The 24706-nt window shown below is 51.9% G+C and overlaps 1 protein-coding gene across 1 annotated transcript in view; it reads right to left on the reverse strand.

Annotated features, from left to right (window-relative positions):
- FMNL2 (formin like 2) overlaps window positions 1-24706 on the reverse strand; it is a 145643-nt gene that overhangs the window by 60592 nt on the left and 60345 nt on the right. Inside the window, exon 2 of the mRNA XM_074144725.1 lies at window positions 10144-10227. Coding sequence (XP_074000826.1) covers window positions 10144-10227 — 84 coding nt within the window. The remainder of the gene's footprint in view (window positions 1-10143; window positions 10228-24706) is intronic.

Here is a 24706-nt window from a genome sequence, read left to right on the forward strand (position 1 = left end):
GGTTCATCATTTCATCATTTAGATTCCAAAAAAAAAGAAAGCAAGAGTAATTTCCGTTACAAAGCACGCATGAGGCTGGTCAGCTCTCCCAGCAGTAACGATGGAGACTTCGTTACCAGCCCCCATACGGGAAGCCTTCTTTGTTCTCCACCTGCACCCTGGGCTGCATCCCCAGCAGTGTGGCCACCAGGGCGAGGGGGGGGATTCTGCCCCTCTGCTCCCCTCTGGGGAGACACCCCCCCGCAGTGCTGCCTCCAGCTCTGGGGCCACCAACAGCAGAAGGACATGGACCTCTTGGAGCGGGGCCAGAGGAGGCCACAGAGATGCTCCAAGGGCTGGAGCCCCTCTGCTGGGAGGACAGGCTGAGAGAGTTGGGGGGGTTCAGCCTGGAGAAGAGAAGGCTCCGGGGAGACCTTCGAGCCCCTTCCAGTCCCTCAAGGGGCTCCAGGAAAGCTGGGGAGGGACTCTTGATGAGGGAGGGGAGCCCTAGGAGGAGGGGGAAGGGTTTGACCCTGAAAGAGGGGAGATGGAGATGAGATGTGGGGAAGAACTTCTTTGCTGTGAGGGTGGTGAGAGCCTGGCCCAGGTTGCCCCGAGAAGCTGTGGCTGCCCCATCCCTGGAGGGGTTCAAGGCCAGGTTGGAGGGGGCTTGGAGCAACCTGGTCTGGTGGGAGGTGTCCCTGCCCAGGGCAGGGGGTGGAACTAGGTGACCTCCAGAGGTCCCTTCCAACCCAAACCATGCAATGATTTGGAGGGTTTCCTTCAGCACCGGTGTCACACGAGAGCCAGCAGAGCTGAGGGATCTCCAGCATGGTGGGAAGTGAGCTGGCAAACGCTACCAAGGCCACCATTCCATTTACCAGGGAATTTACCACGGAGGAAGGCAGGTGCCCATGACTGTGGGCTTTACCCATGTAAAACATCTCATTCCTGCTTTCTGTCCTACACCAGCAGCGACCCTCATCTCCCTTCCCCATCCCACCCTCTGCTTCTCCAGCGCCAAGAAATTCCCACCTTCCTTCGAGACTCGTTTCTCCCCGAAGGTTTCCCAACGCCTAAACTTACAGGGGGCTGCTCGATCTGCAATCCAGCACCGGCCGCGCTCAGAACTGAATTAAAGATTTTAACAACAAATATGAGGTCTGGAAGGTTTATATTCTGAGAACTCCTTGATTTTTGCTTGCTTTTTTTACCAGCTTGAAATTTATCCCGCAGAGCTGCTGTGGAACATGAGTTGTTCTGCGAGGAGTATGCTGTGTCCAAACCTGTTAAGAGCATTACCGAAAGTTCTGATACTATTTGTATCTTGGAAGAATTTTAAACTATTCTGCCCTTTCCCTTGAGGAAAGATCTCATAACAATTTCCTCCTGAAATTTCGCATTTTATAACTGATATTTGAAACCTCCCTTTATTAGGTCAGGATGCAATTTTGACTACATTATCTGAAAGTTATTTCATAATAAATAGGACACTGCTGCCCAGTTACCAGAACGTACTGTCTGGACACCAAAAAGTTGTTCCTGTTATTGTCTTGCTCCTTGCTTTAAAAAAAAAAAAAAAAAAAAAAAAAGGGAATTCATCATGGTCAGAAGGAAAAAACGAAGCCTAAGTTCTGCCCCGTGGTGCACCAGCCCCCGGTGGGGGCTCGGCGAGGGAGACAGCAGACATCGCCTTCCTCTTTTCCAACAGGATCTTTTTTCCACGCACCCTCACGTGGACGGGCCAAACACAGTCTTGGGATTTGGCATTTCCTCTTTATCTATAAAACAGTTCGGGAAATACAAAGTTCTTGGTTGGCAGCTCCTCTCTGGCCAGCGTGACACCAAGGGTATCTTGTCCTGCTCCATCCCACCCAGCACCATGGCCACCAGCATGGCTTCCTCTTGGGTGCCTGGAGCCAGTCTCATCCCAACTGGTCCCCATGGGTCCCACAGACCCTTTCACACCCTCATAGTTAAATTTGCTGCTAAGTGGGACTGTTGGGAAAGGCAGACACATGAGAGGGAGGGAGGGAGGGAGGGATGGATGGATGGATGGATGGATGGAGGGATGGATGGAGGGATGGAGGGATGGATGGATGGATGGATGGAGCTACAGACAGGTTTGGAAACAGGGTGCCAAGGCTCCACTGCTCGGCTCCACCAGCACAAGCAGAAATCATCAAAAGGGGGTCAGCCCCAGCATCCAACTCTCTGGAAAATGGGAGCAGCAACACCCATGGATGTTGACAGGGACTTTAAAGGAAATAAAAAAGAAATAAATAAAAAATAAAAGCATATAAAATCAATCAGTTAAAATAATGAGATGTCAATATCCAAAGTATTGCAACTGCTAGCTCCATTTTTGCCCTTTTTACAGTCCACTGTTGGGCCAGTTTCTCAGTCAGACTTACAGCCCCCTCAGGACACTGTGGACTGTGGCTTTACAGTGAGCATAAATATAAGTTATTTAGAAGCCAGTTCTATCCATTAACCCATTTTAAAACCTCTTCACGCTGGCAGACAGACAAAAAAAGCACTCTTGCTGTGAGAATCTGGCCCATCACAGACTAGTAAAGAGTTATAGGGGTATCTGGACTTGGGAGACCAGCACCATTTCACATTTTCCCCCTCAACAGTTTTACAGTAGCTCCAGAGGCATTACAGCATTTGAATAACCACGTCCTTCTCTACACAAAAGCACAAAGGCAGAAGCCTTACCTCCCTTACGAGGAGAGGCTGAGGGACTTGGGGCTTTTTAGTCTGGAGAAGAGCAGACTGAGGGGGCATCTGATCAACGCCTATAAATACTTCAAGGGTGGGTGTCAGGAGGATGGGGCCAGTCTTTTTTCAGTGGTGCCCAGGGACAGGACAAGAGGGAACGGGCACAAACTTGAACATAAGAAGTTCCATCTAAACCTGAGGAGGAACTTCTTTACTTTGAGGGTGGCAGAGCCCTGGAAGAGGCTGCCCAGAGAGGTGGTGGAGTCCCCTTCTCTGGAGACATTCCAAAGCCGCCTGGACACGTTCCTGTGCAACCTGCTCTGCGTGGACCTGCTCTGGCAGGGGGTTGGAGTAGATGATCTCCAGAGGTCCCTTCCAACCCCATGTCATTCTGTGATTCTGTGAAGTGTTTTCACTGTGCCTCTTGATAACAGCGTCCAAATATTACTCTTTGCATCTACAAGTGGTGGAGGGAAGCAGTGGAGCACCAAGGTGAAAGTCCACTCTTGAAGACCTCAGATTTATTCTTCTCCTTTTTGGGGGTCCTCTCACGCCAATGTAGCTCTGCTGCATTGAGTCCAATCCTCCAGAGAAGATATTTCACTCTCACGGATTTATTTCTCTTCCCAACTAATCAGCCATCATCTGCCAAAGTGACAGGAGCTTTTCCTAACTGCCAGTTTTAATATCCGGAGTCTTCAAAATGAAATGCTTCAAGAGACTCAACGAGCACATTTCGTAGTCCATGATGCAGATACTACACGGTTTTGTTCGTTTTCTTAAAACCTAGCTGTAATTATGCATTTATGTAATAATCTCTACAATGACTTCATTAAAATAGATGCTGCTCATTACAGTGTAGTGAAATTATTTGGGCTGAAGGATTTTTAGAGACATTATCCATGAAGAGCAGACACCAGCAACACTCTTCTCTAACTAGTGGCCAAGAACCACTTGTGGTAAATATTTACTAGTCCTGGAAACATTTTTATAGCCCCTTAAAGTGTGTTTTTCGCTTTGGAAAGCCATGAGGGATTAGCCTTTAAAATTGCCCTTTCCTGGCTATGATTAGTGTCTGGGTTTATCCAGCTTTGACTGTTTTATATTAGAACCACAGAATCACAGAATGATATGGGGTTGGAAGGGGCCTCTGGAGATCATCTACTCCAACCCCCTGCCAAAGCAGGTCCACCCAGAGCAGGTTGCACAGGAACGTGTCCAGGTGGGGTTTGATTGTCTCCAGAGAAGGAGACTCCAAGCTGCAAGAACCAGGGCCGGGTGCTGGGCAGGAAGGGGAGCCCCGGGGTTCCCCGACACCTCCGAGACACCCTGAAGGTCTGCTCGCAGCCACCATCCTCCCAAAAAACACAGATGCTCCGCCAGATTTCACAGGGGTGGGAAGACACGGCGTTCGTCGGACCAGAGGGATTGTATTTGGGAATTTTGCTTGCCATGAATGCTGTGAGTGGGCAGGTTGGCCACCCCAGGGTCCTCTCAAGGTTCCCCCCGCTCCTTCCTGAGAGCATCACATCCCTGGAAAGACAAAGAGGCTCCGTGGCTAACACCGAGGCACCGCCGTTCACGCGTAATCCACTTGCCCTCGATACCGTAAATAAGGAGTTAAAAACCGTGGCTTTTTTCCTGTCTGCTCCTCCTCTCCACTCCTGGCAATTCCCAACCGCTCACTGGCCAAATCTGCTTTCAAAATAAGAATTTATACGGCAAAGGGTTTAACGCTATTTGAAGGAGGCGGCCGGGGATTTCTACCACACACATATAAAAGTTTAAAATCTGGTTTTGAGTCTCCCAAACTTCGCTTGAGCAAAGAGCACGACATCACGACTGGGACAGGGTGGCTTCCCCTCCTGCTCGCCCCAGGACCGGGCCCGTTCAGACACAACAAAGTTAATAAATCCCAAAGAAACCGGTTTTATCTCCGCTACGTGACTCACACAAGCACCAACGCTATCTCCAGCCCTGAAAGGAGAAAGGCGCAGACCAGCAATAACTCGGCCCTGCCTCTGTCAGCCGCCTCGAGAGCAAACTAACTTCATTTCCCAAGGATAAAAGGCCCTTTATTAGGTGAAAAATTGCTGAGGCCGTAAGCCAGAAGGACAGAGAAGCACACACGAGGAGGCAGCAGCACCGGACCGAAGAGCAGCGAGATGACCTGGTCCCCAGCACCTTCCTTCAGGGGAAGAAATGATGAGAAATCAGGGGAAAAGCTCCAACGTGGGAGCACAACCTCTCTCCCGTGCTTCTGTGACCAGCAATCTCCAGAATTAGCACTTTATTTTCCTGATGGACACCAAAAAGAAGGGACTGGGGGTGGCTTTACTTCAGCAGCAAAGGGGAACTGCCGGATTTCCTCTTCCACGTGAACCTACGAAGAACTCGACACATCTCGTGTCCACCCAAATCTGGAAAACCTATTTATTCCATAACCAGGAGATTGTGGCTTTTCCAGAGATCTTTTGCTTCCAAAAACATTCAGGACATTTTCTGCATTAGTGACATATGTTATTATTATTATTACCCTCGCTTAGTTGTTTGATTCTCAGGATTGAAATACCTTAGGGAAGCACACAGCGCATCCGGCTGGGTACCAGAAGCTCCAGCAGGCAGTCAGAGAATCATGGAATCATGGAATCATGGAATGGTTTGGGTTGGAAGGAACCTTAAAGCCCATCCAGTGCCACCCCCTGCCCTGGGCAGGGACACCTCCCACCACACCAGGTTGCTCCAAGCCCCCTCCAACCTGGCCTTGAACTCCTCCAGGGATGGGGCAGCCACAGCTTCTCGGGGCAACCTGGGCCAGGCTCTCACCACCCTCACAGCAAAGAACTTCTTCCCCACATCTCAGCTCAAGCTCCCCTCTTTCAGGGTCAAACCATTGCCATCCCTCCATCTCATTTCTGGGGAGGGGTTTGGGTCTCACCTGAGATATTTGGGTCAAACAACCCCCCAGCATCCCCACCAAACCCTGATCCTCACTCAGTCCCCTCCAGCAGTCACCACCTGTCCCCTTCTTCACCAGCCACCCACCACGAGGCAGGGTGGCCTGGTTTTAGGTGTAATCCCACCCGAAACAGGCACAGAGGGGCCTGAGCCCCCTGGAAGCAAAGCTGAGTGTGGGACAGGACCCCCAGCCAGGAGAAACCCACCACCAGGTGAGCTCCACGCTGGCCACCAGCCTCTGAAACAGCCGGCACCTGCCTTCCTTTGGAGTTTCATGAGGAAAGGGAGAGAGTTCTACAACCACCTCCGTGAGGATATTTTGGACGTAAACTGCATGACTTTGATTTTAGGTCTCTTAATTCATTATTTCCCACACACACCTCCAGCATCTCCAAAGGTGAGGACAAGGTGATGCCCCTGCCATGATTTGCCATTAGAGGGCAACGAAGAACTTTGCAAGATGTCCCCAACCTCTTCCCTCCACAACCGTGCCCCCCTCAGTAACACCTCAGGCAGGCGGATGGATGAAGAGGTTCCAGGACACCAACAGGATGGCTCTCCACGCCTGGAAATGGTATCCCCCTTCCCTGCCCGGATCCTTCCAAATGCTCACCCCCAAAATGACCACTGCTTGGCTCTCTCTAGGATGGACAACAGGTCTATTGGCGTTGCTGCTCTTCTTCTCCTTGTGTCCTAAGCCAGAGAGGTGGGGAGCAAGCTCTCAGGACACCAGCAACGATGCTTAGATGATTTCCAAAGTTTATAGGCAAAGGAACAGGATGAGTCCCCCCCAACCAGCCCAGCAACCCTTACAACAGTTCACTACATCATCATTATTATCATTATCATTATTACCATGAGACTGGTAGCTCCCCACTGTCATTAATCACACTTGTACGAAAGTGAGAGTTCCCTTTTGGGAGCCACACTCTCTCCCCCTAACATTCTCAAAATATGTCACGGAAAAATGGGCCGGGGTCTGCTTTACAGACGATTCATTAAATAGCATTTAAGGACAACCTCTGGAGCCTTTTTGCTTTCAGACAAAAGCTGAAAAGCAGCGCAGGAGGGAAAGAGTTAATTTCCTCAAGCTGTCACATTAATTTCCATCCTCAGTCCTTCATTGAGCAAAAAAAACAGGCGAAAACAGTGTAATGAATGATACCAACAGAAAACAGCAGTCAGAATTTGCATCCACGCTTTAAACATACATTCTGTAAAAAATCTATTCCTGGAAGTACTTTCAGCCACGCACACTCATTATGTGGACAGATATAAATATTTCACACCCCATATGCTGTATCATGGTGCTTGTTCAGACACCTGCTTCACGCCGCTGGGATTTATAGGGGCTGGCAAGGACCCAACAGGGCAGCCGGGGACCTGTGACACATCCCAGAATCACAGAACGGGCAGGGTTGGAAGGGACCTCTGGAGATCATCTAGTCCAACCCCCTGCCAAAGCAGGGCCACCCAGAGCAGGTCCCACAGGAACGTGTCCAGGCGGCTTTGGAATGTCTCCAGAGAAGGAGACTCCACCACCTCTCTGGGCAGCCTCTTCCAGGGCTCTGCCACCCTCACAGCAAAGAAGTTCCTCCTCAGGTTTAGATGGAACTTCTTATGGTCAAGTTTGTGCCCATTCCCTCTTGTCCTGTCCCTGGGCACCACTGGAAAAAGACTGGCCCCATCCTCCTGACACCCACCCTTGAAGTATTTATAGGCGTTGATCAGATCCCCCCTCAGCCTTCTCTTCTCCAGACTAAAAAGACCCAAGTCCCTCAGCCTTTCCTCATCAGAGAGATGTTCTAGGCCCTTCATCATCTCTGTAGCCCTCTGCTGTACCCTCTCCAGCAGTTCCCTGCCCTTCTGGCTTCCAGTCCTGCTGCTTCTCTCCCAGTGATGAGAAGCAGACTCATCCCAACCCAGGGGTGGACCCGGGGTTGTGCAAGGAGCTATTAAGAGACGCGATTGCTGCAGATTGCAAATTTCCTTCACCGCTTTTCCATCTGCTCGTCCCTCCTCTCTGGCTGCCGAGGCCGGGAGTGATTCAGCAGCAGCTGTGCTTTGCCTGGGGTGGATCCGCTCCCAGGTGGGATTTCGCCCATCGAGGCTCTGATCTGAATATTCCTGCCTGTCCCACTGCCGAGGAGGTGCAAACAGAGCCCACGGACTCCGGCACGGAGCTCACCCTTCCATCTACACGCTCCGAGTGGGCACAAACATCCATGAAACAAATCACTTACAGCAGATTAAGCAATTTGTTCAGCATCTCACTGAACTGAAACTTTAAATAGCTCAAAGCTTTTGGTTTTCTGCACAGAAAACTCCTGGAAGAAAAAGCAAGTTATCCTTTATTCAACTTTACTATAAGGTAAGTGGATTTTATCAGAGGCTCCGCCACCATCATAGCTGAATAGGAAATGTCTCACAAATCATAGAAACACAGAATGGTTTGGGTTGGAAGGGACCTTAAAGCCCACCCAGTGCCACCCCCTGCCCTGGGCAGGGACACCTCCCACCACACCAGCTTGCTCCAAGCCCCCTCCAACCTGGCCTTGAACCCCTCCAGGGATGGGGCAGCCACAGCTTCTCGGGGCAACCTGGGCCAGGCTCTCACCACCCTCACAGCAAAGAAGTTCTTCCCCACATCTCATCTCAATCTCCCCTCTTTCAGGCTCAAACCCTTCCCCCTCCTCCTAGGGCTCCCCTCCCTCATCCAGAGTCCCTCCCCAGCTTTCCTGGAGCCCCTTGAGGGACTGGAAGGGGCTCTAAGGTCTCCCTGGAGTCTTCTCTTCTCCAGGCTGAACAACCCCAGCTCTGAAGCCCTGTCCAACCTGGCCTTGAACACCTCCAGGGAAGACCTACCTATTTATTAAAATCTTCCTGACCTCACAGCACGACTGTACCTTCTGCCAAACTCTTATTCTGTGTTTACATTTCACAGAAACATCCTACTTTCTCAGTCCCGGATCAATTATTTTCATTAACGATTACTTTCGAAGTTTAGGGCAGACCCTGCTTTTGCCACTGGCTCACAAATGCCCACCCCAGCTCTTGCGCGCTTCCCTCTCTCTAAATAATGCGGTTTCTGTTCATTTGTCAGGGGGGAGACAACCCGTTAATTGCTGTGTATCGCTGCCGAGCCTGCACGCCCGAGCGGAGCTCACACCCCAAGATGCCTCAGCATATGGTGCTGCTTAATCCGAGGTTGTTGTTTGGCCTCTGGAGGCGAAGAGGAATTCAGGCTCCATCACCCCTTCCGTGTCCCTGAAGGCCACAGCTACCGCCAGCTGCCACAAGGGCTGGTGACGTGGAAAGCCAAATAATCCCTGGACGGAGAGCGTTCATTCCTCTTACACAGGGTCAAGACAGCCCAAAATCAAAGCACTGGCCAAAAGGTGACTGAAGATCAGTCTCCTCGAGCCCGTGGCAAAATAAGCAGCATTCACTGCCCAGAGGAGACAGGCACAGGGGTGATGGTAACGTCAGAGGGGAAAGAACCTCATGAGGTTCAAGAGGGAAAAGTGTAGGGCCCTGCACCTGGGGAAGAAGAATGTCAGGCACCAATACAGGTTAGGTGTGGACCTGCTGGAGTCAAGTTCTGAAGAGAAAGATCTGGGGGTCCTGGTAGACAGAAAAATGACAATGAGCAAGCAGTGTGCTCTTGTGGCCAGGAAGGCCAATGGAATCCTGGGCTGCATAGGGAAGAGTGTGGCCAGTAGGTGGAGGGAAGTCATTCTCCCCCTCTACTCTGCACTGGTGAGGCCACAACTGGAATGCTGCATCCAGTTCTGGGCTCCCCAGTTCAAGAGGGATAGGGAACTACTGGAAAGAGTCCAGCGAAGGGCAACGAGGATGATTCAAGGATTGGAGCATCTCCCTTATGAAGAAAGGCTGAGAGAGCTGGGACTCTTTAGTCTGGAGAAGAGAAGGCTGAGGGGAGACCTTATCAATGCTTGTAAGTACCTAAAGGGTGGGCTGAAGGAGGAGGGAGCCAGACTCTTTTTAGTGGTTGCCAGTGAGAGGACGAGGGGCAACGGGCACAAGCTGGAACATAGGAGGTTCCACTCAAATATGAGAAGAAACTTCTTTCCGGTGAGGGTGGCAGAGCCCTGGAACAGGCTGCCCAGGGAGGGTGTGGAGTCCCCTTCTCTGGAGATCTTCAAGACCCGCCTGGATGCAGCCCTGAGTAACATGCTCTGGCATGCTCTGGGCAATCCTGCTTCGGCAGGGGAGTTGGACTACGTGATCTTTATGGTCCCTTCCAACTCTAAAAAATTCAGTGAAATTCAGTGAAATACCGTTCTGTGGCAAAAAAGGGAACTATTGTTACAAAGCTTCTACGAGCTCTTAGCAATGATGGAATAGAGCACCAAAGAAATGAGTGTCTGAATGTGTCTGAGTACGTGGCGTCCGCAGGGAGCCTGGGGACACTGCTGATGGAACCCAGGTCTGCCAAAAGCCCCCCCCGGCCGCCCTTACCTGGTCGCAGATGAGCTCCCACTTCTTCTCGTTGTCATACTGCCGCAGAAGCCGGGCTTTGTCGGGCGGCAAGTTCATCGCATTCTGCGGAGAAAGAGAGAGCAAACGTGAGGGACCGCAGAGGGCCCGGGCTCCGGGGGAGTCAGGCATGAGCAAACCAAGGCAACGGGGCTGCGGTTGCTCTAATTGTTTTATGTGAGTTCCTGTTGACAGGGTTATTCAGAAACATTCCCTCCAAATGCTGTCTTTGGCCCCAAAAGCACCAGTGAATCACAAGGCACCGAAGGGCAGGGCTCGGTGCTGGGACGCAGGAGGTGGTCAGTGACGGGAGCTCAGGACGAACCACCTCCATCCAGACAGGAGGACAGGGCTCCCCCGGCCGTGGCAACCACCCTCCAGCCCTGACGGGTCCCCGTGGTCCACCACATCCCCACCATCATCCCCTCTTCCCAGCACACTCATACGGGAACACACACTCCAGCTGCAGGAGGCCACTTCCCTCCAAACAAGATCTTGAGATGAAATAAAATCTTCATTTTATTTCAGCAGCGGGACACTATTCAGGTTGTTAAATGTCACCGCGTGCCACCTTATCTGGGGAACACAGATCCCAGAGGTGGGATTGCCACTGCCTGTCCTGACGTTGTGCTCCTTGTACACGCAAAGATAACGATCCTGAGACCGAGACCATGGATGACAACCTGATAAACCGAGTGGGAAGGCAAGGGAGAGGCAGCAATTAGGTGATGCCTATCGTTTGCTGGCTCCTTTGATGTCAGAGGAGCTATCTTTCCAGGGCCAGTTGTCTCGGGTAGGGCGGCCACTCGCTCCCAAGGCAGTTCTAAGAGCCATGTCTCAAAACACACAGCATAACTGTCATGCTTACGCTGCTGGAGAACCCAGGAACACCTCAGGAGGACCCAGAAACGCTTCAGGAGAACCCAGGAACACCTCAGGAGGACCCAGGAATGCCTCAGGAGAACCCAGGAACGCCTCAGGAGAACCCAGGGATGCCTCAGGTGAACCTAGAAACGCCTCAGGTGAACCCAGGAACGCCTCAGGTGAATCCAGAAACGCCTCAGGTGAACCCAGAAACGCCTCAGGTGAATCCAGAAATGCCTCAGGAGAACCCAGAAATGCCTCAGGAACCCCGGAATGCCTCAGGAGTATCGAGGAACACCTCGAGAGCTTCACAAACACAAGCCTGGAGAGCTTCCCTATCAGCCCAGCAAGGTGAAGTGGGCGAAGAAATCCAGCTGAGCATCTCTTGCTCTCCAGCTCACACTTCCCAACCAGCCCCAGTTTTCCCCGGTTAACCCTTCAGGACCACAAGGCTCTGGTCCATCCCGGAATGGGATGGGGGTGAAGCTGTGCACACCTCCAGCGCCAGCAGGCACTACCCTGCCACGTTTAATTGTCAAAAGGCTGCGGGAAGCACAAAAAGAGGCCAGAACCAATAATCCTGCAGCAAAAGTGTCATCAATGAACCGGTGTTTAGGTACCAAACACTCAGTCCAGAAGCTCCCACCTTCCTTCACAACCGGGGGAATTGGCATTTTACAGATTTTATTAAAAGCAGGCTTTTAATAAAATGTTCTGAGGATCTGGGGATGCTCAGAAACACCCCCGGAGCCGGACTCTGCCCATCCTGGGGTCCAGACCTCCGTTTCCTCCCACAGACCCTGCTGCGGGTACCAGAAGAAGAGGGATGCGGACAGCCCAAGCTGCCACAAACACCAGCAAGCGTTGGTGTTACGACCAGTTGTGATCAGCCCAGGCTGCTGGCACCCCGGGCTGCTCACCCTCAACGGCACACTGCAAAATCCAAATTTAATTGAGACCCTGGACGGGGACCGTGGGTGCCGAGGGCAATCCCTGCGATGCTGCGACAGTGACTATAATGCTGATGGCACCTGGGCGAGCTTTGAGGGATGAGGGGCTGGGAAGGAGCACCAAGAGGTTGACTGGAAGCAGCTGGGAATCCATGGGAAAGCTTCCCAGCACCGTTTCTAGGTGGCTGAGCTCGACATCCCTGTGCCAAAGACAAAGATTCCCCTCCTTGTATTCCAGCGCTTGGGTACGAAGCAGGACTGTCTTCCCCTACACCTCTCCAGGGCTTCCACGCCTTGGTGGGGTTGCTAACTCCCTCTCAGCCTGCTCCCAGCCCCACGGGGAGGCAGCCATGGGGCCGGGGCTGCTCCTCACCCTGATCCCTCCCAGCTGCAGTTCCAGATTTCCCTCTCCCCAGCTCTACTGGTGGAAACAGGCTGGAAACCCAGGTGATCCGGGAGCAGATGTGGCATTCCTGCCTGCTGGCAGGAATGTGGTATTCTGCCTTCCTGCCCAGAGGGAGGAGCCCCCTGTGATGCTCAGTACAGGGGTCTCCCTCACCTGAGGGCATCCCCAGGATAGCTGGTGAGATGCAGCCACCACCTCCCCTCCCACCACCACAGGCAGGAACAGCAGCTCATGCACCCAACACCGTCCTTCCACATCTTTGGTGGGGCAGCAAATGTCTCTCCTTACTGGGAATACTGGGGACCCCCACAGGACCCCTCCGGTGCATTTGCACCTCCTGGACCACACGGGACCACCAAGGGAGGGGAAGACAGCATGGGGCTCCAGCCGATCTAACCGCCTGCACGTTGCAGATGTCCCCACCATCGTCCCACGAGTCCTTTGCCTCCCTCCACCCCGGCTGTCGAGCCCCAGCTCCCGGGGATCCCCTCCACCACTCTGCGGCTGCGATGACTGCTCTTCCTAAAGCTTGTTTTCCATCAGATAACACATACTCTTCCTTTTGCTCATCTGTGCTGTCATGCTGACAGTATTTACAGGCAGCGATCGTATCTGCGCTCGATTCTCCTCTCCCTCTCTCACCACGTCCCTTATCAGTTCTGCTTATCATTTTAATGCACTTCTCGGTATTTTTCCTGGGGCTTTTCAAGCACCATTCCTTCCCTCCGAGGATGCAAGCGTATCCCGTAGCTACGCTCACTCCCAGCTGTAGGAAAAGCTTCGCTGTTTACCTGCAGGACAGCCCTTCTCAAATTCTGAGCTCCTTAGAGCTAATCGGCTCAGCCCAGCGGGGTTTCTGGGACCAGAAACCTGCCCCGAGACCTTTGCGGGACCCAGCCACGGCAAGAGTTCAGCCCAGACGAAAGCCCCGAACGGGGAAAACAAGAGGCAGGCAGCAGGTTCCGGTGATCTCATTTCGACGGGAATTAAATCTGAGCTCATTCTGAGAGGCGACCTCCTTCGCTCCGCGCCGTTTTGCCGCACACAAGCGTTTCACGTGTTTCCACAATCACTGCAACTCGCTTCAGACACCCCCTGCCCTGGTCCCACGGTAACACCCTTTATGAATAAATACACCCTCTGCAACCAGGTCCCAGCCCCTGCCTGGAAGCAGTGGGTGATTTGCACCCACTCCCTTCTCAGTAAGAGGTTTAAAGCAGTTTTGAGCCCTGCTTGGGTGCAAGTCCATTACCCTGCCATGGACAGGAGCCTGCGCTCAGGCAAACCACTGCGGGTCCCCCCAGCAGCCCTTCCAGCCCCGTCCAGCATCTCTTCTGGAAGGAACTGGGACAGAAACTGCTACTTCCGTGGTCTGCTGCCCCTCTGGCCCCATCCCTCCGGCAGTAAGGAGGGAATGCACTTGGACCGGGGCTTTTCATGCTGGCAACGTCACTTCGACATTAACTTTTATGGTTTACACATAAATCAGTTTGAATGCCTCTAGGGCGAGGGGGAAGGGTTTGACCCTGAAAGAGGGGAGATTGAGATGAGATGTGGGGAAGAAGTTCTTTGCTGTGAGGGTGGTGAGAGCCTGGCCCAGGTTGCCCCGAGAAGCTGTGGCTGCCCCATCCCTGGAGGGGTTCAAGGCCAGGTTGGAGGGGGCTTGGAGCAACCCGGTCTGGTGGGAGGTGTCCCTGCCCAGGGCAGGGGGTGGAATGAGATGGTCTTTGGGGTCCCTTCCAACCCAAACCGTTCTGTGATTCCATGATGATTCTTAGCAACTGGATCAAATTGGACCCATTCACTGGAAACTCTCGCAAGATGTTCTCACCCACAACCTGAGGCTGTTCGTCGTGCAGGTTTACTCCCTTCTTTCTCCCCACCTATAAGACATCCACTGAATCAGATCCGCTGATGCCCCAGAGCTCCCTGTCCCCAGCACACCTTCAACAAGGCTGTACCCAATATCCCTTCTATCTTTGTACAAAATAACCCAGGTGTAGATCACGCCTTCTCTAAAACCTGGACTAACGCTGTTCTTCAGCTGGTCTTACTGTTAACAACCGTCCCCTGCTGGAAAACTAGTTTCTAAACCGTGATATTTTTATTTAAATGGGAAGCAATACATTTTCTTTATGTTTATGCATGGCACTATACCAACTGGCGTCCAGAAATCCAAGCGTGCTGTATCTAATTGCATAACCTTTAGCTGTTGCGTCAGTGACTATGGCGCAGACGGCTACTGAATTGGCTTGGCTTGATCTTGCCGGTTGCAGGAGTTTTGACTCCGGTCATAACTACCCAGATGCATTAGTAATCTGGGCTCCTCGTTCTCTGTGGATCAGTGAAATGACTCACAAATGCCTCCTGGCCACTTCCAGCACTTACGACTATGGGCTTCACACATACCGGCGTTTTTTAGTTAACTACAGGTCCCTGACCTGTGATTTCTCTTTCCATCTTTACCCTAATTAGAGCTCATGATTTGAAGGCTTTTGGTAGCGTAGCTATTCCACTCCTGATACAATCGAAGTCCCTGCTGTAGCCAGAAGGGATGACCCCACTCCCTCCTCTCCTGCCTGTGTCCCCAGCCAGGTCGTTCCTTACTGTCCCCAGTGTCACCACCAGCACTTAATGAGCTGGAGGCCCTTTGCCAGCAGAGCAGTCCTCCATCACCTCAGGAAGAATCACAGAATCATGGAATGGTTTGGGTTGGAAGGGACCTTATAGCCCATCCAGTGCCACCCCCTGCCCTGGGCAGGGACACCTCCCACCAGACCAGGTTGCTCCAAGCCCCCTCCAACCTGGCCTTGAACCCCTCCAGGGATGGGGCAGCCACAGCTTCTCGGGGCAACCTGGGCCAGGCTCTCACCACCCTCACAGCAAAGAAGTTCTTCCCCACATCTCAGCTCAAGCTCCCCTCTTTCAGGGTCAAACCCTTCCCCCTCCTCCTAGGGCTCCCCTCCCTCATCAAGAGTCCCCCCCCAGCTTTCCTGGAGCCCCTTGAGGGACTGGAAGAGGCTCCAAGGTCTCCCCGGAGCCTTCTCTTCTCCAGGCTGAACCCCCCCAACTCCCTCAGCCTGTCCTCCCAGCAGAGGGGCTCTAGCCCTTGGATCATCTTTATGGTCCTCCTCTGGACTCTGGATTCATACTGAATGTGATCTGGATTAAAAATAACTGCTTCTTGTCAAGCTATTTTTAATCCATGTCAGCGCCCTGAGTCCGACAAGCTGCAGGGTGGCACCAACTGAGGGGCTGCCGGGACCTTCCCACAGCTCCCGTGCTGGACCACGGAGTGGCCGTGATAACCCCAAACACGGGGAGGTTGTTTCTCCTCTTTGCACCCTGTCATCCCCCCCCTCCCCGGGTCACCCAGCCCTGCGTGAAACGCCGACGCTCAGCAGCCCACGCCGAGCACCTGGGTCCCGGGGAGCTCTGCAGCTTTGCTCCGGTCCCACAGACCCGCAGCCTCAGGAAACGGGTCCCACTTTCCCCACCATACTGCAAATTTCCACTACGTCACGCCGCTTCTAGGGCTGGAGAGGAGAAAAAAAAAAAAAAAGCAGCAGACCTCTGGCACGTCATCCTGCCTCCACGTCTGCGAGGCCGTAGGAAATCGGTGCCTCCTTTACAGCCTCCCAGTGAGGTTTCCGACTCCTCAGAAACACCCAAAAACACAAATCTGGAGCGCCGCACTCAAAAGTAACTCCAGCTAGATCCGACACGGCATCGTGCTGTCTGCGAGGGCTGGTTTCCAACCATAGTTTGGCTCCAGACACACATAACTTCTCTTTTTTTCCCCACAAATTCCAAAGTTATTCATGTCTACTGCTCCGTGCCAAATAATATAGGTAAGGTTTCCATTCCGTTTGCTCCGGGTTGGCATTATGCAGCTAGAACTTAAATTAATCACATTAGCAGATGGAAAAGTGGAGGAAATACTAGCAGACCTACAAAATATTAAATTGCCTAAGAGTTAAAAATAAAACCAGCAGCGCATCAAGGAAATATATGTATTTTTAACCTACGAAACCAAGCCCGGCCCCATCCAAACTGGCAGCCCCGACAGCGTCTCCGAAGCACGGGGCCAGAGGACTCGGTAACGGCGCTGGGTCCCAGCACGCGTGGGGACTTAGCCTCATCCCAAGGAGATGATTTCAGCCGTGTCAGTGCGAGAGCAGCACTTCCAGCACGGGGCAGGAAAATGCTGGTGTTTCCCACGTGGCAGCATTATCTTATGGCCGTGAGCAGCCGGAGGACACTGGTGCTGGCACAATCTCAGCTTTTCACTTCATGTGCCACCCTCCAGAAGGAAAAGAGCAGGTGGACAACAGGATGACCATGAGGCAGCAATGTGCCCTTGTGGCCAAGAAGGCCAATGGCATGCTGGGGGGCATCAGGAAGAGTGTGGCCAGCAGGTGGAGGGAGGTCATCCTCCCCCTCTGCTCTGCCCTGGGGAGGCCCCATCTGGAGCACTGGGTCCAGTTCTGGGCTCCCCAGTTCAAGAAGGACAGGCAACTGCTGGAGAGGGTACAGCAGAGGGCTACAAAGATGATGAGGGGCCTGGAGCATCTCTCTGATGAGGAAAGGCTGAGGGACTTGGGTCTTTTTAGTCTGGAGAAGACTGAGGGGGGATCTGATCAACGCCTATAAATACTTCAAGGGTGGGTGTCAGGAGGATGGGGCCAGTCTTTTTTCAGTGGTGCCCAGGGACAGCACAAGAGGAAATGGGCACAAACTTGAACATAAGAAGTTCCACCTAAACATGAGGAGGAACTTCTTTGCTGTGAGGGTGGCAGAGCCCTGGAAGAGGCTGCCCAGAGAGGTGGTGGAGCCTCTGTATCTGGAGACATTCCAAACCCCACCTGGAGACGTTCCTGTGCAACCTGCTCTGGGTGGACCTGCTTTGGCAGGGGGTTGGAGTGGATGATCTCCAGAGGTCCCTTCCAACCCCATAGCATTCTGCGATTCTGTGAAAAGAGCAGCTTTAAGTACAGCCTTGTTGCCGAGAGCTGAACTATTCCGTAACTCAAGGTAAAAGCTGTGGGTGGCAGGTCCCTGCCCTCTTCAAAACTGACCAGATTTTGTGCCATCTACTATATCCGGCTGTAACCATATTACCCTGTCCTCCAGAATCCTCCATAGAAAAGCAGTTTCAAATTAGGTTTGAGCCGACAGAGCATCTGAATTCACTACAGAAACGGCGTAGCCTTTGTTTCCACTTTTTTTGGCACTAAAATCTCCTTTTGTAGACCCATTTGCAAGAGTCGGGCACTGTTGCCACAGGGCTTGGCCTTGAACCTGGCCCTTGGGGATCTGCAAGGTGGCCCCATCCATGGAAAAGGAGGAGCCACTGGTGGCCATGGGTGGTGGCCCTGGGCCTTGAGGACCAAGTGCTCCCCCAGCACCACGTATTATCAGCGTTACCCAGAGAAAAAGCTAAAATAGCAGCCCACGTGCCGCCGAGGGATATAACGCCCAACTGGCTGAGTTTATTCCCATTAAAGAAATATCAAAAACCTTCAGCAGCGTTTGCGGTGCCGCCGAGGAAAGGACCAGCCCATAAATACAGGTTTGAGCCACAGACCAGGTCACACCGGCACCAGCGCTGCAAGGATCTGGTGGTGGGGTGACTGAGCTGTATTTTTTTCTAACTTAGTCCTCGTTTTAATGAGAATTAAAAGGCTCAACGCTTTGGAAAATGTCCCGCTTTGGGCCAGAGTGGCCACTGAGACGAGCGACAAGTTCAGCAGCAACTTGACTGAGTCAAAAGCATAAGGATTGCTAATTAATAGCGTTAGGCTGTTGCTCTTTCTTATTAATCTTATCATCTTTAAGTCCAAATCCCTTTTATTTATGAACCATGACATGAAAGCGCTAGCCACAAGCCCGACGGAGGCCTCCTGATCCATCTGTTCCCATGAAGGGCCCCGCGTGCGGTTATTCTCCAGGCGCACGAATATGGGATATGGCGGAGCAGTTTATATTCCTGGGACCTAATTCCCAGCTCCCTTTCTCCTCCGGCCCTTCCTCCAATTGGGATTCTTCCCAATTTACACTGCTACCAGAGACAGAAAAACAAGCCCGAGTCATTTTTGGCTGCACAACAGCATTGATGAAAAAGATGGGGGCTTTAATACATTAAAAACAATAATCTTGGCCCTTGTAAATTAGAGTCAGATCTACATACCGACATCAAAGCTCTGCTCGTTACTCCAGCAATGGCAGGCTTCAAGGGCTCCCTGTCCTCACCTGGAATTTCCTAATCTGAGCTTATTCTCCAGCTCATCAGTCAAACTTCTCAATCCTTCGCAGTGTTTCATAACGGCCACAGCTATTGCGTTTTGCCTCCAGCTCTCCTGGTTTTATCTCCGCTGTCTCCACCATGATGAGCTGCAATCTTAATTTTTTCTGCATTACAGACAGGGTCATCTTAAAGCACAGCCTGAACTATTTTAAACTTTTATTAATATCTACTGAGTTCTGACAAAATAGATCCAGAATGGGTTCATAAGTCAAATCCATACCTCCCACCTTTGTAGAACTGAGACAGAGCAGCCCCTTCCCCTGGCCGGAGGAAGCCTGAGAACACACCACCGGCTCCTGAGTGGATCCAGGTTTACTTCTTGGCACCGTGAGGTGCCTACGTCTTCCCAGAAACCGGGATCCAAGAGTCACCAAACTCCAAAAATAATAAAGAAGAGAACGTAAAGCAACATATCACGCTGTTCAGATCTGTTCATGTATATTCATGAAGACGCTGACATCGTCACCCTTCGCTGTCAGATATGTACCATCTCCGAGTTTGTCAATGTTCCTTCACGTTTTCTAAATTTAGTTGGTGTGAAATGATACCAGTTTATAACGTTACAAAGAGACATCTTCTTGACTGAACAGAGGATGCACAGGCAGCAGTGGAAAGCCAGGGTTTTGTGCTCATCCTTCAAGGCTTGAGCCATGAAGGATGACTCGCACCTACCCAACTCCTGTCCTCTGCTGGGACAACCAGCTCCAGAGGAGACACCAGCTGCTTGATGTTGACTCAAGGCCATGAAGCCATCACAAGACCTCCTTACTCATCCTACTCACTTAAGTTAAGTAGACCTGAGGTCTACTAAAGACCTCCAACACCTAAAGCCTTGGAAGAGCAGTCTTCATCTCAAAACCATTCCCAGGTGAACCCACACCAAGCAGATCACCCCACGCTGCAACGCAGGAGGTTGGTGGCAATCAGGCCTCTTTAGCCTGGGGTGAAACTCCACAAGAACTCGACTCTGGCCGTCGCTGGAGAAGGTCAGCTCGCAGCTCTGCCACACCACACTGCCCAGGAGAAGACCACCATCCCATCCCTCATCCTGCCCCTAACTGACCCGCTCTGCAGGGGAAAGAAAGAAAGAAAAAAAAACCTCTAACTTCAGCAGCTGCCTACTAAAACAACCTTTGAGACTTTTGTACAGTATTAAAATTTAATTCTAGGACCTGGCCCGTAAATCAGCCCTGAATATTCTTCTACAATATTAAAATTGAACTTTTTGCAATTTTCTGTGCTACTTCACTTCTCAACCCTGCTACGGTGTGTTTATTTAGGAAAGCTAGAGGCAAGTGAAGCAATCTCAACGTTCGTTGACTTTATGAGGGATCCAAGCTAGGCTAAAATTAAATGTACTCATTGTTCTAATCCTCCTTCTTCTTTTTTGTTTTTTTTTGATTGTTTTGTTTTTTTTTTTAATTAAACTGGTCTTTGATCTAAAAATACCAACACTCTCGCCCCACAAGTCCACTCTCCTCCTAAACACACGCCGGCTCGGCAGGGAAAGCAGGATCAGACTGGCCAGCATGGGGTGACCTGCTGCAGTGTCCCCCCTCAGAGGACATGGCCCACGGAGGGTCACCACGGCCTGGCGCTGCAGTGGGGACACTCGCACAGAGCTCATCCTCAGAAACACCACTGGGAAGAAAAAAAAAAAGACCGAAGGAAAATTCTTTAACTCTGGATCTGTGATTCCCCATGGACATCTCAGTGGGTCTAACAAGGATGTCCAGCAACATCTACTTCACGCATTGAAGGGGAAAGCTGGGATCCAGAGGACCTGCAGCTCCCCAGCAGACAAGGACGGACTAAACCACCCAGAAATCCGGCAGCAGGGAAGGGTAAATACTTCTTGGGAGGTCGGTCACCTCCCGGGTGTTTACAGACAAAGGGCCTCACCGGCAGCAATTCTGCTGGCAGCACATCAGCCCTGAATCCTGACGGAGTGTGGCCCGGAGACGGTCCCAGAGAGAGAGACGAGGGGTTCCTGCCCAGCACAGCGGTGGTTGATGACATCCACATGCATTTATTATCATTATTATCATTATAGCAGCCTTCCAGTCCCTCAAGGGGCTCCAGGAAAGCTGGGGAGGGACTCTTGATGAGGGAGGGGAGCCATAGGAGGAGGGGGAAGGGTTTGACCCTGAAAGAGGGGAGATGGAGATGAGATGTGGGGAAGAACTTCTTTGCTGTGAGGGTGGTGAGACCCTGGCCCAGGTTGCCCCGAGAAGCTGTGGCTGCCCCATCCCTGGAGGGGTTCAAGGCCAGGTTGGAGGGGGCTTGGAGCAACCTGGTCTGGTGGGAGGTGTCCCTGCCTGGGACAAGGGTTTGGGACTGAATGGGCTTTAAGGTCCCTTCCAACCCAAACCATTCTATTGTTCTTTGAAGGCTGACACTCAGATGCCAAGAAGCTTGTTTTGATGCCTGTGTTTCGCCATCACCACAGTTCTCCACAACTTCCTCGAGCCCCGCCATGTTTGGCCTCACTCATCACCCTCTGAGCTTCCACGTGCTGCTTTTCACTTTGCTTCTCTGCTTTATCACCACTAATGTCTGCATACTTATAATAAATTAGCATTTAACTTCAAAGCTCTTCTCAGAGGTCAATCCCCACACTACAAATAGTCACACGGATGTCATACAGACGTCAGGACCAACACGGAGAGGTTTAACGCTGCTGCACACGAAGCTGTAGGTGCGAGAGGCAACCCCGGCATCTCCCCCCACCGCTGTGGGCTCATCCTGGTGCGGATACGGCCACAGCTCGTGTCCTGGGTGTTACAACCCCTTCATCTCCACGCGGGAGCACGTGTCGAGTCTCGCTGGGCTGTCACCACCTCCCTGGTGCCACTGCTGAAACTTCAGCTGGGCAACCTCCCACGGCTTTTTGGTGGCGAAGGAGTGACCGCTGCTACCACAGAGCTGTTTGTTCCTTTCAAAAATTCCGACTCGGCCCAAAGCGTTTCACATTCTGGAAAAGCTGAAACCTCATTAATTCACCACTGAAAAATAGTTTCATGCTACAAAAGGTTCAAAGCCCAACTCACGCCTGACTCACCCGGCCTGGAAGATTGCTCCGAGCAAGCCCCGCGGCTTTCTTAAATCATTCAAAGGCACTCGCTACTGATAAGGCAAACCGCAAAATCCAAACTTAAAGCCGTTTCAGTGAAATGTCTGAGAAAGGGTCTTCCCGAAGAACCAAACTATATTCACTAAAGGCTGTGCTTGGACTTGCAGAGCTCGTGGTCGGTCGGGGTGAGAGGTGTCCAAGCACCCACCCCGGCTGCTGGATGCTGCAGGACAGGGAAACGTTGGAAGACATAAAGATGAGGCCTTTCAGAGATTTTTACACCTTTTCCAATCCCTCGCTGGCATGTAGCAGTACAGACAGAGGGGCGAAGTCTGAGCATCCCAACAATTACCCCAAACACACCGATGGGTTTCGGGTGTTCTCCTAAACTTTTATCAGAGAAAATCTGAGAATCAGAGGATCCCAATCCCTTGGGACATTATTCACTACGAACCCTACAGAAACAAGAGGAAATGCTGCAGAGCTACCTGCGTAACCGACCTGCTGTTCATCAATCACTGTGGAAAAGAAAAATTAAAATTAAGAGCAGCAGCACCTATCAGCAGCTGCCAAAATCCATCTGCCATCTGTGCAGGCAAGACGACGGCAGAACCTCACCAGCATACAAGCAGCTGCAAAGAAGAGCCGGTTCAAAGGCCACGTTCTCTCCAAAGGTGTAAACCTCATCTGCGAAATGAAGCGGTGCTGCGTGACGGCCCCTTGATGGGAAGAGGAGGAGAGTCAGCCCCGAGCACCCTGTGGCAAAGGGGAGCGGTGAGGGGATGCCTCGGGGAAGAGTCAACAGCGACGACACGGATGAGGGACAGGAGGCAAGAAGGATGTGACCTGTACACAGGCTGAACATCTTGGAGCATCGTTTTATATAGAATCATTGAATGGTTTGGGTGGGAAGGGACCTTAAAGAGCATCCAGTGCCACCCCCTGCCCTGGGCAGGGACACCTCCCACCACACCAGGTACCTCCAAGCCCCCTCCAACCTGGCCTTGAACCCCTCCAGGGATGGGGCAGCCACAGCTTCTCGGGGCAACCTGGGCCAGGCTCTCACCACCCTCACAGCAAAGAACTTCTTCCCCACATCTCAGCTCAATCTCCCCTCTTTCAGGCTCAAACCCTTCCCCCTCCTCCTAGGGCTCCCCTCCCTCATCCAGAGTCCCTCCCCAGCTTTCCTGGAGCCCCTTGAGGGACTGGAAGGGGCTCTAAGGTCTCCCCGGAGCCTTCTCTTCTCCAGGCTGAACCCCCCCAACTCTCTCAGCCTGTCCTCCCAGCAGAGGGGCTCCAGCCCTCCCAGCATCTCCGTGGCCTCCTCTGGCCCTGCTCCAACAGCTCCGTGTCCTTCCTGTGCTGAGGAGGAGAGACGAGCTTTGCAGAGGGTGGGTTCAAGGCAACACCTCCAACCTCCCCTCCCGCACCCAGGACTCCTGATTCCTCCACCACCCAAAGCAGTGACCTGTTCCCCGACAGTCTGCAAAGTCCACCTCGTTGGGCAAAAGCTGCAAGCTCTCAATGAAATGATTAAAAAGCAGTCAAAGGTCATTATTTTTCATTTTAGACACAGCTGATGATCACAAATGATACAAAAATGCACTTCTTCGATAGCAAACCCAAGCTGCTGCCCAGAAACTCTTCCATCCGGCACCTGGCCTGCGCTAACAGCGTTGGGCTAAAATACACTCCAGCATCAGTGAAGCTTCTTCCCTGCCACAATATGGAATCAGCGCTTTAGAATCAGGTGAGAAAAATAAGGAAAAGTGGGGTTTGTGTTATCACATGCGCTTTCCTTCCTTTCCTCTCACGCCTGCGTATTATCACTCTACTGAATGTCTATATAGGAAGGAAAAACATAGCTATTTCAGGAATCTGTAAGAATGTTCCTAAAACGCAGAAGAGCTTTGATTTTTCACCATAATGTACATTAAACAACAACAACAACAACAAAAAGCACTCCCTTTCTCAACCTACCATTTGAAGAATAGATATGGCATTGAAGACTGGAACCGCCCAGCCAGATTTGTGTGGCAGCACAACTAAAAAAGCCTGAATTCAGCGAAAGCTTGAGCATTCATCCAGATGAATGCCTTTCCCCTGTGTACATACACACACGCATATAAATCCATGGAATTTATTCAGAGTGAGTTTCTTACCCCGATGCCTACCGATATTTGAACTCCAGCCCCTCCGCTCCACGCTCTCCCGCAGCTGGGACGGGACCCCAGGGACCCCCAGGGCAATAGATGCTGTGTGTCCACCCCAGCCCCCCCTCCTGCCCCTGCTCCAGCTGATACACACTTAAAACAGACAAGGAATAAAAAGTAAAAGCAAATAAAACCCGCACGGCCCCCACATTTTAGTGCTAGGACCCAGAGGAAACGGCGCCGGTTGGCAGCTCCCCTGATTGATGTTGGTTTAGAAACAAAAATCTTCATTTGAATAATATTAAGGGCCTGAATAAACCAAGAAAAATAAATGAACTCAGGGATAAAAAGCCTGGCCCCCCGCCCGGTCCCAGGTTTTATGTCTCCGACGGATGTCAGCACCAGCCCTCCCGGCAAAACCGCGGCTCGGAGCAAACTCCCCCGCTCCTGCCGCAGAGGGGATCGCACCCATGGGATGCTCGGAGTCCCCCAAAGCTACAGCGGCCCGGGGCACCTATTTTTAATTTTCCCTGTCCACCACCAGGCTCTCTTCTCTGCCCGACACACTCCTCCCAATTCCCAGGTCTCTTCACGCTGCCCAGGAGGGCAGACAGAAGCGATAAGCACTTTTTAAAAAAAAATTGCAAATTATTTACATCCCTCTTTTCTTCCCTCAAGTACCTGATGAATAGAGAAAGGAATTTATCCGCGTTTGTTACACGTAAAAATGTAAACACAAGAAAAAGCTCTCCTGTGCCAAGCTTCATCCCTAGCGAATTTTTAAAGGCAAGC

This window comes from Numenius arquata, chromosome 3 (assembly GCF_964106895.1).
Source record: "Numenius arquata chromosome 3, bNumArq3.hap1.1, whole genome shotgun sequence".
Classification (NCBI taxonomy): domain Eukaryota; kingdom Metazoa; phylum Chordata; class Aves; order Charadriiformes; family Scolopacidae; genus Numenius; species Numenius arquata.